At 53.9% G+C, this 14,092-nt stretch overlaps 6 protein-coding genes across 6 annotated transcripts; 3 read left to right on the forward strand and 3 right to left on the reverse strand.

The window, feature by feature from the left end:
• The first annotated feature begins 1,413 nt into the window (after positions 1-1,413).
• On the forward strand, positions 1,414-4,303 carry CAOG_04029 (hypothetical protein). The gene is made up of 6 exons (XM_004347804.2): positions 1,414-2,448; positions 2,578-2,765; positions 2,893-3,088; positions 3,177-3,328; positions 3,476-3,797; positions 3,924-4,303. Exons 1-6 carry the CDS (start codon positions 1,529-1,531, stop codon positions 4,141-4,143), a joined length of 1,998 nt encoding a protein of 665 aa, XP_004347854.2. The 5' UTR covers positions 1,414-1,528; the 3' UTR covers positions 4,144-4,303.
• CAOG_04030 (transcription factor NF-Y) lies at positions 4,240-5,401 on the reverse strand. Its single transcript, XM_004347805.2, has 4 exons — positions 5,287-5,401; positions 4,640-4,915; positions 4,453-4,539; positions 4,240-4,363 (listed from the first exon to the last, which is right to left on the reverse strand). Exons 1-4 carry the CDS (start codon positions 5,344-5,346, stop codon positions 4,340-4,342), a joined length of 447 nt encoding a protein of 148 aa, XP_004347855.1. The 5' UTR covers positions 5,347-5,401; the 3' UTR covers positions 4,240-4,339.
• Positions 5,402-5,479: 78 nt separating this feature from the next.
• CAOG_04031 (ribosomal protein L13) lies at positions 5,480-6,849 on the forward strand. Its single transcript, XM_004347806.2, has 2 exons — positions 5,480-5,508; positions 6,076-6,849. Exon 2 carries the CDS (start codon positions 6,086-6,088, stop codon positions 6,725-6,727), a length of 642 nt encoding a protein of 213 aa, XP_004347856.1. The 5' UTR covers positions 5,480-5,508; positions 6,076-6,085; the 3' UTR covers positions 6,728-6,849.
• A 575-nt stretch (positions 6,850-7,424) lies between these two features.
• CAOG_04032 (ribosomal protein S16) lies at positions 7,425-8,689 on the reverse strand. Its single transcript, XM_004347807.2, has 2 exons — positions 8,654-8,689; positions 7,425-8,025 (listed from the first exon to the last, which is right to left on the reverse strand). Exon 2 carries the CDS (start codon positions 8,015-8,017, stop codon positions 7,592-7,594), a length of 426 nt encoding a protein of 141 aa, XP_004347857.1. The 5' UTR covers positions 8,018-8,025; positions 8,654-8,689; the 3' UTR covers positions 7,425-7,591.
• Positions 8,690-8,811: 122 nt separating this feature from the next.
• CAOG_04033 (coatomer subunit gamma-2) lies at positions 8,812-13,097 on the forward strand. Its single transcript, XM_004347808.2, has 6 exons — positions 8,812-8,839; positions 9,793-9,998; positions 10,108-10,263; positions 10,361-12,191; positions 12,318-12,557; positions 12,704-13,097. Exons 1-6 carry the CDS (start codon positions 8,818-8,820, stop codon positions 12,937-12,939), a joined length of 2,691 nt encoding a protein of 896 aa, XP_004347858.1. The 5' UTR covers positions 8,812-8,817; the 3' UTR covers positions 12,940-13,097.
• Positions 13,098-13,261: 164 nt separating this feature from the next.
• CAOG_04034 (hypothetical protein) lies at positions 13,262-14,061 on the reverse strand. The gene is made up of 3 exons (XM_004347809.2): positions 13,904-14,061; positions 13,606-13,794; positions 13,262-13,508 (listed from the first exon to the last, which is right to left on the reverse strand). Exons 1-3 carry the CDS (start codon positions 14,021-14,023, stop codon positions 13,314-13,316), a joined length of 504 nt encoding a protein of 167 aa, XP_004347859.1. The 5' UTR covers positions 14,024-14,061; the 3' UTR covers positions 13,262-13,313.
• Between the last annotated feature and the right edge of the window lie 31 nt (positions 14,062-14,092).

Consider the following 14,092-nt stretch of genomic DNA (forward strand, 5'->3'; position numbering starts at 1 on the left):
CCCTCACTCTCATGCACACACACACACACACACACTCTCTCTCTCTCTCTCTCTGATTGAGTGCTGTGGGAAACAGTTCAAAGGACTACGCGAGCAAGCGTGAGGAACTCTGTCGCGACTTACAAAATGCGGAAAAACAAAACAAAAAAAAAAGCGACTGCCCGCAACAATTTCCTAAACAATCCAGAAGAAGAACAACGAAAGCCTGTCAAGACCCTCTCCTCTGCCCCTCTGTCTGAAAATTGAGAACTCACACTGCCAGATTTTATTGATGATCAGGAACGGCGGGCCGACACTGGTTTTCGACGAGCACTGGTCAAACATGTTTGGGAACGGAAGGGGCGTCGGCCTTCGACAAAAATAGCGCATGCTTCCGCAGTTCGAAAATATTGCGACCTCAGTTCAGGCGATGGGGTGGCGCTGGGACGCTTCGATAGTCCCTTGCCAACCGCTTCCGAAGTGTGGTTGAAAGGAGGCTCCACTGAGCTGGAAAAGTAGCTGGAATAAAGCCGCTGACAGAAAACGGAAAATGAAAACATTTAGCAAAACGGAAGGGGCGTTGGCTTGTTCAGCCAAACTAGGCAAGAGTCGCGCTAGACTTTGGATTTTTTGATTTTTTTGATCTACTACGGTGATCTGATTGGTTTTGAACCACTTCGCCACATCTTTTCTTTTGTGACAAGGGGCATTGTCATGCATCAAAATCATCTCGTTTTTGTTGTTCCACGCGCGAATGCTTGCTAGCAACTCGCTCTCCAAAACTGAGAGGTAAGTGTCGCCGTTCATGTCGCCGACCTCGCAAAAAAACGAAAATCCGAAACGAGAGATGCACACTATTGCGCACTTCCGAAGCCTCGTCCTCAATCGAGCGAGGCAAGACATCTAGCCCGACTTGTACTGTTCGACTACGAGACTGCACGCAGTTTTCAAACAAATTGCACACATTTTTATGGGGGAGGGGGTGTCAAAATCAGTGCAAAATCAGTGGGAAGATGATCCGGACACACACAATCTGCCGGGACCCTCGAAGAGGGGACGGCTGTTGTGTGTGCAGTCTAAGTCGGGCTAGAAGACACCTACACATGCCACACGAACAAAGAACTCAAGACTAGCCCAGGCTTCCATAAGCTCTGGGGCAACGCACTCGCAATCGAGCCCGACTCGACCCTCCAAAAGATGTTTCTCATCCACTGCGACGACCAAAACGTTGTTAGCATCCCAGACACCAAATCTGGGCTGCAAATGTTTGACTAGAGCTTTGTACGCCAATACTAGCGGCGCTGCTCAGCGAACTTTTGTTGTTTTGACTGTGTGAGTACAATGAACATATCCGTTTGACAAAAAGAAAACGCGCGTCTCAACAAGGCAATGTTGCTCCCACTTGCTCAACTCACTCTCAGCATTGATACGAATCAAACGTTGTACTTGAAAATCCTGGCTTGTCTTCAGTCATTTGTCTGGTGGTGGTGGTGGTGTGGCGTTAGCTGTGGATAATTCCTAAAAGATTGACGCTTCTCGGCTGGCAACGATGAGCTCGCCGCCGTCCCGATTGCCGCCTTCACTGGCGCCCGTCGCGCGTGAGGCCCTCGAGCACGCCCACCATTCGTCTGGCTTGCATGCGGCGTCCCATCACCCGACTGCTCGCGACCGGCCTGCTCCTGCTTCTGCTGCTGAACCGGTCACCAAACACTCGAGCTCGCCAGCAGCCAGTCTCTCGCGTGCCGTGGTCGAAAGCCAACACGCGCTGCATCACCAACAACAGCAACAACACACACCATCCTCGAGCAGCCAGAATCAGACCCCGGCGCGAACGGAGGCGAGACGACCGTCACAGTCACACGAAGTGATGACCCACCTCGCCCACCCAGCGAATGCCGCGAGCAGCGGACCAAATCCTCACCGCTCAGGCAGTCTAGCACCACCACAGTCAAAGAGCACTCATGCTAGTTCGTGGGCGGCCCGGAAGGACGAGCCAAACGAGCCATCCGCTGAGCGCGTCGCCGTTTCCAAGTCCGCCATGGCCGTCATGGAAAGCTTCAATCGGTTTTTGGCCGACGCCAAGCCGCCGTCGCCGTCACCGTCGTCGTCGCCCCTCTCGCATTCGCTGCGTGCGGGCGGGTCACGGTCTTCAACCGCATCAGTGCAGAGACCCCTACAACAGGGGCCTTTCAGTCGTGGGAAAGATCAGGGCTATCCACCCGGCTACCAAATCGAGCTCGCGTCGCGGCTAGACTTTGCGCAACGGCACGCTGATCAGATCAAGACATTTAAAAAGCTGTCGTACGTCGTGTCTTCGGTGCTTCCGCCGCCAGCACGAGCCTCTCTGCCTGGACAGCGCGCCCAGCACAATCCGGATGCCAAAATGGATTTCCGACTTGCACCGTGTCCGACGTGCACGCAACCCACCGCCATCCATGACTTTTACTGTCCATCTTGTGTGAAAGAGCGGTACGAAATTGCAGGGCGCGAGGGGATGTACTTGAAATTGTTTCTTTGGGATGATCGCTGTCCCCATTTGATGATTCTGTTGGTTTTTTTTTGTTGTTGTTGTTTCTCACTCTCTATCATTTATGACAGAATTGCGGTTCTCGAATCACGGACAGAAACTGTTCGAAGGGAGGTGGATGGGATGCTCGATCAAATTGATGAACACAGCGAGGCGCTGCTGCGGAGATGGAACAACCGGCAAGCAACGCGACTTCAACGGGCTCGAAACGAGATGCTGCTCAAGCAGAAGGCCTGGCTTGAAGCACAAGTCAAAGACAGTACGCGAAAACATTTGACGCTGGAGCGAACTTGTGTGGCCTCGCGTAACCTTGCGTTTATTCTCATTTCCATTGCTTTGGCTTCTGTTCATTTGGTTGCTGTTCGCTGTGTCACACACCTTTCCAGCCAAAGGGAAATGCCTTCGGTTGCAAAAGAGTACACAACAAAAGAGAGCCATGTTGGCAGCGGCTCGAGCACGGTTTGCTGCCTTGCAGGCCGACACGAGCCCGTGCAATCGCCAGTCGTATTGCTTCTCAACCGTTCAAGAGTTGCTGATGGCTGTGCAACGGCACCCCAAACCCGAGGCGGCTCGCCAAAAGCGGTATGATTGACTTGTGATTGCAGTCTGCCGCGCGCACTTGTTTGTGCTGGGTGCAATTCTCATCCGTGCTTGCTTTTGACCCAACCAGGCTCGACCTTCTCGCACACTTGCAGAATGAGGCGAGAACCAAACTGCAAAAATTGGTCAACGACCGAATGCTCCTCTTCCCTGTCTTTCCGACGAGCGAAATACACTGCTCCATTCAAAAGGTTGAGCTGCCGAACGACGGCGTTTATCGAAGTAAGTTGTCCTTGATGAGAGGAAGTGGGTTTTTTTGCGCTGGTCATTGTGTGTTCTTCGTTGGTTCTTCGGCCTCTTTTTCCTTCTTTGTGTTTTGTTTGTTTGTTCGTCTAACCATGAAGGTTTACTGTTGATCAACCCTGCCAGATTTGCCTCCGGAGGAGCTGGGCGGAGCTCTCAGCTTTGTGCTCGACGCTATTCGATTTTGTGCGTTCGAACTCGACACTCCACTCCCTGCCTACTTTAAACCCTTACCCACCACACCGGATGGGCATCGCATGGTCCATATCGAGAGGCGGTACTCCATATCATGCGAGACTACGTGGAGTCGATCGCAGGACCTAGAGAAGCTTGACTTGATCAATCGCCAAATAGCCATCCTCTGTTTCGCGCAAGGGATTCGTGTCACTGACGACGCTTTGCGGCGAACATTGCCCAATTTGATTCGGCTGCTCAGCTCTCTGGCTCGGTAACTATTTTGCTTTTGGTTGCTGTCTCTCCCGCTCTCTCACTCTCTCTCTCATTTGCCTTTCCCCCCCCCCCCTTATTGCTTTCCGATCTGTTGTTTCCCATCCCTTTTTTGTCACATCTTTAGGGCCGAGCCAAGTCGCTGGGATCAAATCAAATTCTCGCATGATCCACCAACGCCGCGAGAGAACGAGGTGAACCATGACGACCAAGAAAACGAGTGGGAGCACATTGATCGTCGCGAGACGTATTTCGATCAGGCAATGACGAAAGAGGACGTCGACAACATGGATGAGTGGACAATCACCAATTTGCGCGACGACGACGCGGATGGGTTGGCTGTTTGAAGTTGAGTCAACCATCATCAGTCGAGCCCTATCAACCGACGCAAGCCTGCTCAAGGACATCAAGGTGCAGCGATTGTGGCTTGCACACACCTTGGAGTTCTGTTGTTGGTTTGTGTTATCGTTTTCTTTTTCGCAGAATACATGACTGTACAGTTGGCCATTTTTTAAGAGCAAAATCACGTCCAGGAAGGGCGCTTCAGCGGTGTGATGGCAAAGTGGGCTGTGACAAAGAGGCCAGGAATGAGAGACACAACAGTGACGAGACACTCATAAAGGCCAGCTGTTCATAAAGGCTGGCGCTGAGCTTACAATAATTGGCACGGGGAACTCTGGCATGGGTAAATCTTCCACAGCCGTAGATCTGCCTGCGTAGCCTCCTTGGTCTTTGTGAGTAGCCTGTCAGAACGGTGCCGGAGATGTGCGGTTGAGTTCTTTACTGCATTGGCAGCACCATTGTCCAAAGCTGTAAACGAAAAAGCTAATCAAAAAAACTCACCTGGCGAAGCTTGGCCAGATATGCTCGCAAGGGCTCGATATAATTGTCAAAGCCCAGGGATTGCATTGCCCAGATGAGATCGTCGCCCGTGATTGTCTTGCGCTTCTCGTTGTGGCAGCGATCGGACGCTTCGCTGGTGATGAAGCTGATAAACTCGGACACGCACTCTTGCACGCACTCCTTGGCGTCCTTGGCGATCTTGCCTGCGTCCGGCTGGTCGCGACTGATGGCTCGCTTCATGATGCGCGCCGTGTTGGCAATTGGCAGGAAGCGGTCCTGCACAAAGTCAAAGACGATGGTTGATGGTGATGGTCAGAGAGTCGCTCAACCCAAGGAGGCGCCCTTCGCCCTTCCCCTCCCCCTCGCCCCCGCCGCACCACAAGCACACTCAATAACACATGTTTGCTGATGCCCCTGCTCCTCAGCTGAACCGGCAGCGGTGTCGGCAAACTCGCGAGGTCTGGTGACGGGTTTTTGTCTCTCTCGCGCCATCGAATCAAAACGCGCCATTTTCTGCCGCCAACCTCGCCTCGCCTGCCCCCGACGAGCAAGACCTCCCTCGTCGCGACACAAAAGCGAGCTGCCATAAAGAACCAACGCCAAAAAAACAGCGGCCGGGGGTGCGAATCAACAAACCAAAACCGCACCTGCTCGCGAATGGGTTTGGAGCCGCCATCCTCGGTCGGGTCGCTTTCAGAGTCGCTCATGAAAAACCAAGAGTAACAGGAAAAGATTAAACCCAATCGAAAAAAAACGGGTTACGAATTTTGTGCTTTTGGATTTTTTGTTTTGCTTCAATTGATTTTTTTTTTCTTTGGCTTTTTGTCACTTCCACCAAATCCGTTTGCTCGGCCTCTCTTGTTCTTTGGGTACGGTACATCCGCGTCCCCCGTGGACCCCACTCCGCGCCTATCCGATGGAGAATCATGTGCCCGAACGAACGGCGTGTGGATTGGGGGTGGTGCCAATGGGAGTTTGGTGGGGAAGCGCGCTGGAAGTTGAAGGGGGAGCGAGTTGGCCGAGCTCCGCTGGTCGATTGTTTGCTCGTCGCAGCCAGCCATTCGCCTCATTTCGCTGCTCTGCCCCGCCAAGCGCCAGAGCTGGGTGTTGGTGTGCTAATGTGCAGGGGTTTTGTGGCACCAGAGCCTTCTGGACACGACCTGGAGCGAAGGAAGGGCGACTTGTGGTGGTTTTTTTTTGCGAGCTGGTTCGTGTGCTTGCCTTCTCGTGGTCTCCTCTCGGCCTCCGCCTGTTGTTTCGCGCCCAGCGTCGTCGGCAACGCCCACCTTGTTTGATTTGCAATACTCTGTTGACATCAGGCTTCATCGCAGCCCCCACACATCGCTGCTCTGGTTGCTTTGGAGGTTCAAAATGGCTCACTTTTGATTTCCTTCTTGCCTTTTTTTTTTTTTCCTTTTGTTTTTGCTTTTCCACAGCCGTTGAAACATGCCCCGGCACAACAACGTTATCGCCAACGCGCACTTCCACAAGGACTGGCAGCACCTTGTGCGCACCTGGTTCGACCAACCCGGACAGAAGAAGTCCCGCCGCCAGGCTCGCACTGCCAAGGCTGTCAAGGTCGCTCCCCGCCCCGTTGACACCCTCCGCCCCATCGTCCACGCCCAGACCTTCCGCTACCACACCAAGATCCGTGGTGGCCGTGGCTTCACCCTTGAGGAGCTGAAGGAGGCCAAGATCAACCCCAAGTTTGCCCAGACCATCGGCATCTGCGTTGATCACCGCCGTGTCAACCGCTCGCTCGAGTCCCTCCAGGCCAACGTCCAGCGCCTGAAGGAGTACAAGAGCAAGCTCGTCCTCTTCCCCCGCAAGACCAAGGCCCCCAAGAAGGCCGACTCGCCCGCCGAGCTCACCTCCAAGGCCACCCAGGTCGCCCTCTCGGCTGCCGTCCCCGTCCGCCAGGGCCCCGCTCACTTCAAGGCTCGCGCCATCACCGCCGAGGACACCAAGCGATCGGTCTACAACATTCTCCGTGTCGCCCGTGCCGACGCTCGCATGCGTGGCATCCGCGAAAAGAAGAAGAGGGAGGCTGCCGAGGAGGCCAAGGACAAGAAGCCTGCCAAGGAATAAGCAAAGAAAGCTGCCTTGTTTACAAAGCTCGCTTTTTGTTTTACACTGTCCCCAAACCCCTTATGCTCCCCCTTTTTGTGTTTTCGCTTGTTTCAAGAGTAATACAATACGGTCCAACATTCGTCTGTTGTTTTCTTCTGCTTTGTTGGTGTTTGGGTTTCTGGACGGGAGATAGCAGGGTGGGTGGGGATGGGGCGACAAGCGCGCAAAGGTAGCACGTCAAAAAAAAAAAAAAAAAAACGATACGGAAAGTCTGATATGATTGTTGTGATCGTCCCTGTCGATTCTATGGCTTTTGATCCCACCGAGTGTTTTTGTTTTTGCAAGGGTCTAACAATCCGTCGTTGGGGGGTGGAACAACTTGTTTCAGATTTTTTCGGATTTTTATTTGTTTGGTTTTTTGTTTTTTTTTGTTTTGTTTTGTTTTGTTTTTCCACTGAGCACTGGCAGACACTCGTCGTGATCGTGCCACTGGGCAGCAACTGATCTTGCGAGCTTTTTTGCATCTCATCTTTGAGTAGCGCGTGCAGAATCTCGAGTCGACAAGTGAACGAAAAAAAAAAACATAACAGTAGAAAACTCCAAATGCTCTCGTTCCAGCAGCCTCCCTCCCTCTCATTTCTTTGCCGTCAAAGCAGCTGCGCAACAGAATGCAACACGACAGGGAAGACGCGCAAAAAGCAAGAAAAACAAAATAGTGTGTTTTAAAAAATGATGCAACCATGTGTTGTAGTTTTTTTGGTACAAAAAATGTTCAACAGCAGGGTGCGCACATTGCACGATGTAAAAGGGGACAACCGAAAGTATGAACGGACTTGAAGCACAACAGAACGGAGCCAGGAAAGGGATCCAGCTGGCGAGGGCTTAACGGTAGGACTTTTGCATCTTGCCACGGGCGCCCTTACCGCCGGGCTTCTTGGGCTCAGCGCGACGGGGGTCGGCAACGAGCAGCGAACGATCGTAGGCAACAAGGAGGTCCTTGATCTCCTTCTTGGAAGCCTCGTCGACGAACTTTTGGTAGAAAGCGACAATAGCCTTGGCAATTGCTTGGCGGACGGCGTAGATCTGGGCAACGTTACCACCACCGGCAACGCGGACACGGATGTCGAGGCCAGAGAAACGCTCCTTGCCGAGGAGGAGCAGGGGCTCGCTAACCTTGACGCGGAGAGCCGCGGGCTGGATGAGGTCGAGGGGGACGCCGTTGACCTTGATAAGGCCGTGGCCGCGCTTGCAGTGCGCGACTGCAATGGACGTCTTCTTCTTGCCGAAGGTCTGAACAGACTCCGACATCGGGCAAGCTGTGTGTTGCGAATGGGAGAGAGACAAAAAGGAGAAGTGAGCCTTTGATGGAGAACAGGACAGAAAACAGAAAATGAGGAAGGGAAAAGGAAAAAAAAAAACACGGTGGCGCAAAAGTCAGCGCAGAGCCGAGCGGGTGGAGATCGATGAAGGGAGTTGTCAGAGCGCAATCAATACAGTCGCCCTCCTAGCAGAGGCAGCGATGCCGCGCACACGACAGAGGGTGGGGACAGCGACACGGACGGAGCACAAGTTGCGCTTGCTCATGTTTTTTTTTTTTTGTTTTTTTTTTTTCCAAGACACGCTTCACCAACTCCTTCCTGCCCCTGTGTCGCGAGCGCGCGTGTCCCCTTCGCCGTGCCACCAAGAAAACAGCACTGGCTGTGCCATGCGGCACACTTGGCGCAACGCAACGCGCGTGTGCGGAGTCGGGAACAGGCTGCAAAGTGCAAGCGACTGGCAAAACGACCCAGAGCCCATTTCGCCTCCAACTCCCCGACTTTGCCAGCCCCAATCGCCCCATCTCGCCATTGTACCACCCCCTTTGCGATGCTGAATCGATGCCGGCACATGATGGTGTATCGGATTGACATGGGAGGAGGTCGGATACATGTCGATGTTACGCACTGTCAAAAGAGAGAGCGATCGAGTCCGGCCAAATCGAGCGACTTTGAAAATCGTTGGATTCTTTTTTGATTTCGTTTTTTTACGTTTTTTTTTTTTTTTTTCTTCTCGATTTTTTTTTTTTTTTTGATTTTTTCATTTGGATAATTCAGTCTTCAACACACATCATGTCCAAGAAGGACGAGGACGGTAAGAGTTGCACCACCGCCTTTTTTGCTTCCCTCCCGAACTCTGTTGATGCATGGCACAGCTTCCGTGCCTGGCTGGCAACGCTCGCAGGTGGTTTGTGAGGGGGCCCTCGTCGAGAGAAAGAGTGCGCAGAAATTGCGATCGACGCACACAATTGCTCGCCCCGCAACTCGCGCAGGGATGACAGCCCGACACGGCGTTCTGTGCAGCTGACTTTGTCCCGTCGAAGGCCATTCGGTACTGGCGAGAGCGAACGCCGCTGGTATGCCGACTGACGGTGCCAATCGATCGCTTGCTGCGGGGCGTCATGCAAAAATTGTCTCTTTGGGATACGACGGCTTGTGTCGTTTTCCGGCCGCTGCGACGCGTGTTGGAGCCGCCCGGGGCCCGTGAGCTGGCTGCGTACATTTCGCTGTCACTCATTCTGCACGGTTGGGCTGCGTCCGCGGCGATCTGTGACCAAGCGACGGGTGGCGGGGCACCGAAACGCTCAAATCCGAGATCGCCCCTAAAATTATACATCTTTGTGTTATTTTCCATCGCGATGGAAGGCGGGTTTTTGAGTGCGTGCGACGGCGCTACGAGTGGGTGTCCTTTTGCGAAAGACTTGGATGGTGCTTTCGAGCGCTTGGTGATCCGCCTGCCTGCTGGACAGCGCTGACAGAGCCAACTCGACGCAGCCACGTCGCTCCTTTTTTTTTTTTTTTTGGTTGGTTTTTTTTTTTTCTTCTTCTTCTTCTTCGTTTTTCTTTTCTGCTTTGGATTCTGTTGGCTTGATGTTGTCCTTTGATCCGTGTTGATGGATCTCGTGCCTTTCGCGTTTCCGTGTCCCTTTGTTTTTGCTATGCCCCGCCCCGTGATGTTGATCTCGGCGCTCGAGGCTGCCGGATTCTGATTCTGAATGCACCGCGAATCGTCGTTCACTTACCTATCGCTCTGCCAACCACCGACAGGCGACTACAATCCGTACGCGTCCATAGACAAGAGCGCGGTCGTGCAGGAGGCGCGCCAGGCGTTCAACGAGACGACCATCAACCCGCGTCGATGCAATCTCGTGCTCAACAAGCTGCTCTTCCTGCTGTATAGCGGCGAGCCGCTTGGCACCACCGAGGCAACCGAGACCTTCTTTGCCATCACAAAGCTCTTCCAGTGCAAAAATGTATGTTTGTTTGGCTTTTTGTCGCTTGGTTGGACCGAGTGTTTTGTTGACTCTTTTTTTTTTCGTTTTTTTTTTTTGCCATTTTCTCTCCTCCTTTCCTTCGTGGTAGATTACCATCCGACGGCTCGTTTACTTGGCCATCAAGGAACTCGCCAAGGTCGCCAATGACGTGATTATCGTCACGAGCAGTCTCACGAAGGACATGACGGCCAAGGAGGACATGTACCGGCCTGCGGCCATTCGCGCCTTGTGCCGAATCACAGATGTAAGGGAGCCCGGAGGAAAACTGCAACGTGTGCTCGGGTATTTTTGGTAGATAGCACCAGTCATTTCATTTTGTCTCTCTCCTCCTGCTTGTACAGAGCACCATGCTCCAAGGCATCGAGCGATACATGAAGCAAGCCATTGTCGACCGCAACCCCGCGGTGAGCAGTGCCGCGCTTGTCTCGTCGTTGCACTTGCTCGGCAGCAACCAGGACATCATCAAGCGATGGGTGAACGAGATCACGGAGGCCCTGAACGGCAAGACGCTGATGGCGCAGTACCACGCACTCGGCCTGCTGTACCACATCAAGCAGCGCGATCGCCTGGCCGTCACCAAGCTCGTCACCTCGCAGACCAAGGGCTCGCTTCGATCGTCGCTGGCGTACTGCAACCTGATCCGGTATGCTGTCGGCTCGATGCAAGACGACCCTGCCCTCTACAATGAGCTGCTGCAGTTCCTCGATCTCTGCCTGCGCCACAAGAGCGAGCTCGTCGTGTACGAGGCCGCGCGTGCCATTTGCTCGCTGAAGAATGTGACCAACAAGGACATCATCCCGGCCCTGAGCGTCATGCAGCTCTTCCTCACGGCCCCCAAGTCCATTATGCGCTTTGCCGCCGTCCGCACGCTCAGCCAGGTCGCCAACCGCTACCCGACGGCTGTTGCTGTCACGAACATTGAGCTTGAAAACCTCATCCAGGACTCCAACCGCTCCATTGCCACGCTTGCCATCACGACGCTGCTCAAGACGGGTCGCGAAGCGAGCGTCGACCGTCTCATGACTCAAATCACTCCCTTCATGTCGGAGATTTCGGACGAGTTCAAGATTGTTGTCATTGATGCCATTCGCACCCTGTGTCTCAAGTTCCCGCAAAAGCACATTGTCGTGCTCGACTTTCTGTCGGCCGTCTTCCGCGACGACGGCTCGTTCGAGTACAAGAAGGCGATTGTGGACACCATCACATCCATCATCCACGAAATCCCCGCTGCGCGCGAAATTGCGCTCAACCACCTCGCCGAATTTGTGGAAGACTGCGAGCACCCCGCGCTGTCCGCTCGCGCTCTGCACATGCTCGGCCGCCTGGCGCCCCAGAGCTCCTTCCCCTCGCGCTACGTGCGCATCATTTACAACCGCGTCGTGCTTGAGAGCCCCATCGTTCGCGCTGCTGCCGTCAGCTCGCTCGCCAAGTTTGCTGTCAGCCCCAACAGCTCCAACCTGGCGCCCATGATTATTGCCCTGCTTTCGCGCTGTCTGCACGACACGGACGACGAAGTTCGTGATCGCGCGGCCTTCTACCTCCGCGTGCTGAGCTCGGACGAGGCCCACGTCAAGTCGTTCATCATGAGCGACCTGCCGTACTCGATCACCGCCCTCGAGCGCTCGCTCGTCGACTACCTCAAAAACCCGAGCGCCACGCCCTTCAATCTCAAAACGGTGCCGCTCCAGGCTCCGTCGGCCAAGCCCGAGTTCTCCAAGGCCGACATTATGGCAGGAGTTGTCCCCAGCTCGGCCGCTGTCGCTGGCTCGGCCGCCGCGCTCGCCGCTGCCGGTGGCATTGCTGCCGTCGGTGGTGCTGCGGGCATCAACCTCTCGGCTGCCCAGCAGCAAGATCGCAACGCCGCACGTCTGGCGGCCCACCCTGAGCTCGGCCAGCTTGGCCCGCTCTTCCGCAGCTCCAAGCCGACACCACTTACCGAGGCTGAGACCGAGTATGTCGTGTCCTGCACCCGACACATTTTCTCGAGGGCTGTCGTCTTTGAGTACGAGCTCACAAACACGCTCAACGACCAGCTGCTCGAGGATGTCAAGGTTCAACTCGACTGCCCCGACGGCTTCATTGTTCGCAAGGTCATTCCTGCCAAGTCTCTCCCCTATGGCAAGCCCGCGTTCAGCTATGTTGTTGTGGAGTTGCCCCAGGATCCCAAGATTGGTAAGTTCCCGTTGACGGGGCGTTTGTGGGGGTGGGGTTTTCTTGTCCTTGTGTATGCTTGCGAGAGTTCTAACTCCGTTCCCTTTTTTTTTTTTTTTTCAATTCCTGGTTTTCTTCTTGGCGCAGTCTCGGGAACCTTCTCCAACACACTCAAGTTCCTCGTCAAGGACTGCGACCCGAACACGGGCGAGCCGGACGACGAACAGGGCTACCCCGACGAGTACCTTGTTGAGGATGTCGAACTGCAAGTCTCAGACCAGGTGGTTCCGATCGAATTCCCTGACTTTGCCGCTGCTTGGAACGCATTGCCACAAGACTCGGAGGTGTCGGACACGTTCGAGCTGGCTTCCATGAAGTCTCTGGAAGGTAACCATGCTTTTGCTTTGGGTCGTTTTTGGTCGTTTTGTGCGCTTTTTGTTTGTAGCCTTGCTTTTTGGCCAAGTTGTATTTCGTTTTCTGACGTTTTTACTGCTGTGTGTGCTGCTGCTACTGCTGCTGCTGCTGCTGAACAGAGGCTGTTTCGACTGTTATTGGCTTCCTGGGTCTTTTCTCGTGCGGACGGCCGCAGCCAAACGCGTCAAAGTCGGCACAAGCCCTGCAACTGTCGGGTGTCTTCCGTGGTGGAGATCAGGTGCTTGTCAATGCCAAGCTCCTGTTCAAGGGTCCCGGCGAAGGCGTTGCCATGCAATTGACTGTGCGGAGCTCCAATTTGCAAACAAGCGAAATCATTGCATCGGCTGTCGGGTGAGGCAGATGCCTTTGGGTCTCCCATGTGCTATGCTCTGAGCGCGTCTTCTTGCAGCGTACTCATTGTTATTATTTTGAGTTTGTGGCAACGTGTGTTTTCGGTTTTTTTTTTTCCCCGTGTCCCTTGTCGTTGTTCCTTATAAAGTTTCTTTTGGTGTGTCTCTCTCTTTCTTTCTCTCATCCCCCCCCCCTCCCTTGCTCTCGCCTTTTCGGTCTTTCGTTTGTGCACTATGACTCTATGGCATTGACAGCCAACTCGGGTTTGCTGTCTTGTGTTTGGTTGACAAAGAGATCCACCAAGCCTTCAACTTGGTTTGATGTGCGCGCCATGAATGAAGAAACACTGGTTTTACTCGAGTCGTCGTTTGGTTTTTTCTACTCTGCAGGTGAAGGACGAACAATGCCCATATTTCGGCAATGCTTTTCGTAGTTTTCCTTGAGGAATTCTTCGGGCACCCACTCGCCGTAGAGATCGCTCATGGAATCGCCCCAGACATACACATGGCAATCAATTGGCTCTGCGCCAGCGTTGGCGGCGAGCTTGACTTTTGCGACACACCGCCGATAACTCTTAGTGTCAAAACCATCCATCAGAATGGCCAAGATGAGCAAGTGCAGAACAAAAATGCATGGATGCAGTCCTCCCATAAATCCGAATTCTACGTACGGATGACTCGTACACATCCATCGCGCGCAGCTCGGCCTCTGAAATGTACATGACACGACCATGCACCATCGCTGGCCGTGTTGCTTTGGCTTCGGCAGTCGGGTTTGCCAATTCTGCGGGCAACGGCCACGCGTCGTGCGCCACCACCGCCGGATACAGCCGGTTTCGGATGTGCATGCGATAGTACCCCTACGCAATGCACGAGCAGTCGAGACACAGTTGGCAGATGAGCGGGGGGGGGAGGCACGTGTGCGCAAGCACTTAAACAACAACAACAACGGCAAGCAGCGATTCTCACCTCGAGCACGGCGTCGTGCATGTCTGGCACACGCTTCATGACCTTGTTGACCACTTCGGGGTACATGAGAGTGCCGTAGGCGAACAGCGCAACGGGGAACTGGGAATCCGGACCAGCCATGATGTTAAACAAAAAAAAAAATGCAGCAACGAAACGACTGAGTTTGCTCAGTTTGGAGAAAATCGAGAA

Source organism: Capsaspora owczarzaki (genome assembly GCF_000151315.2).
Source record: "Capsaspora owczarzaki ATCC 30864 unplaced genomic scaffold supercont2.6, whole genome shotgun sequence".
Classification (NCBI taxonomy): domain Eukaryota; class Filasterea; order Ministeriida; family Capsasporidae; genus Capsaspora; species Capsaspora owczarzaki.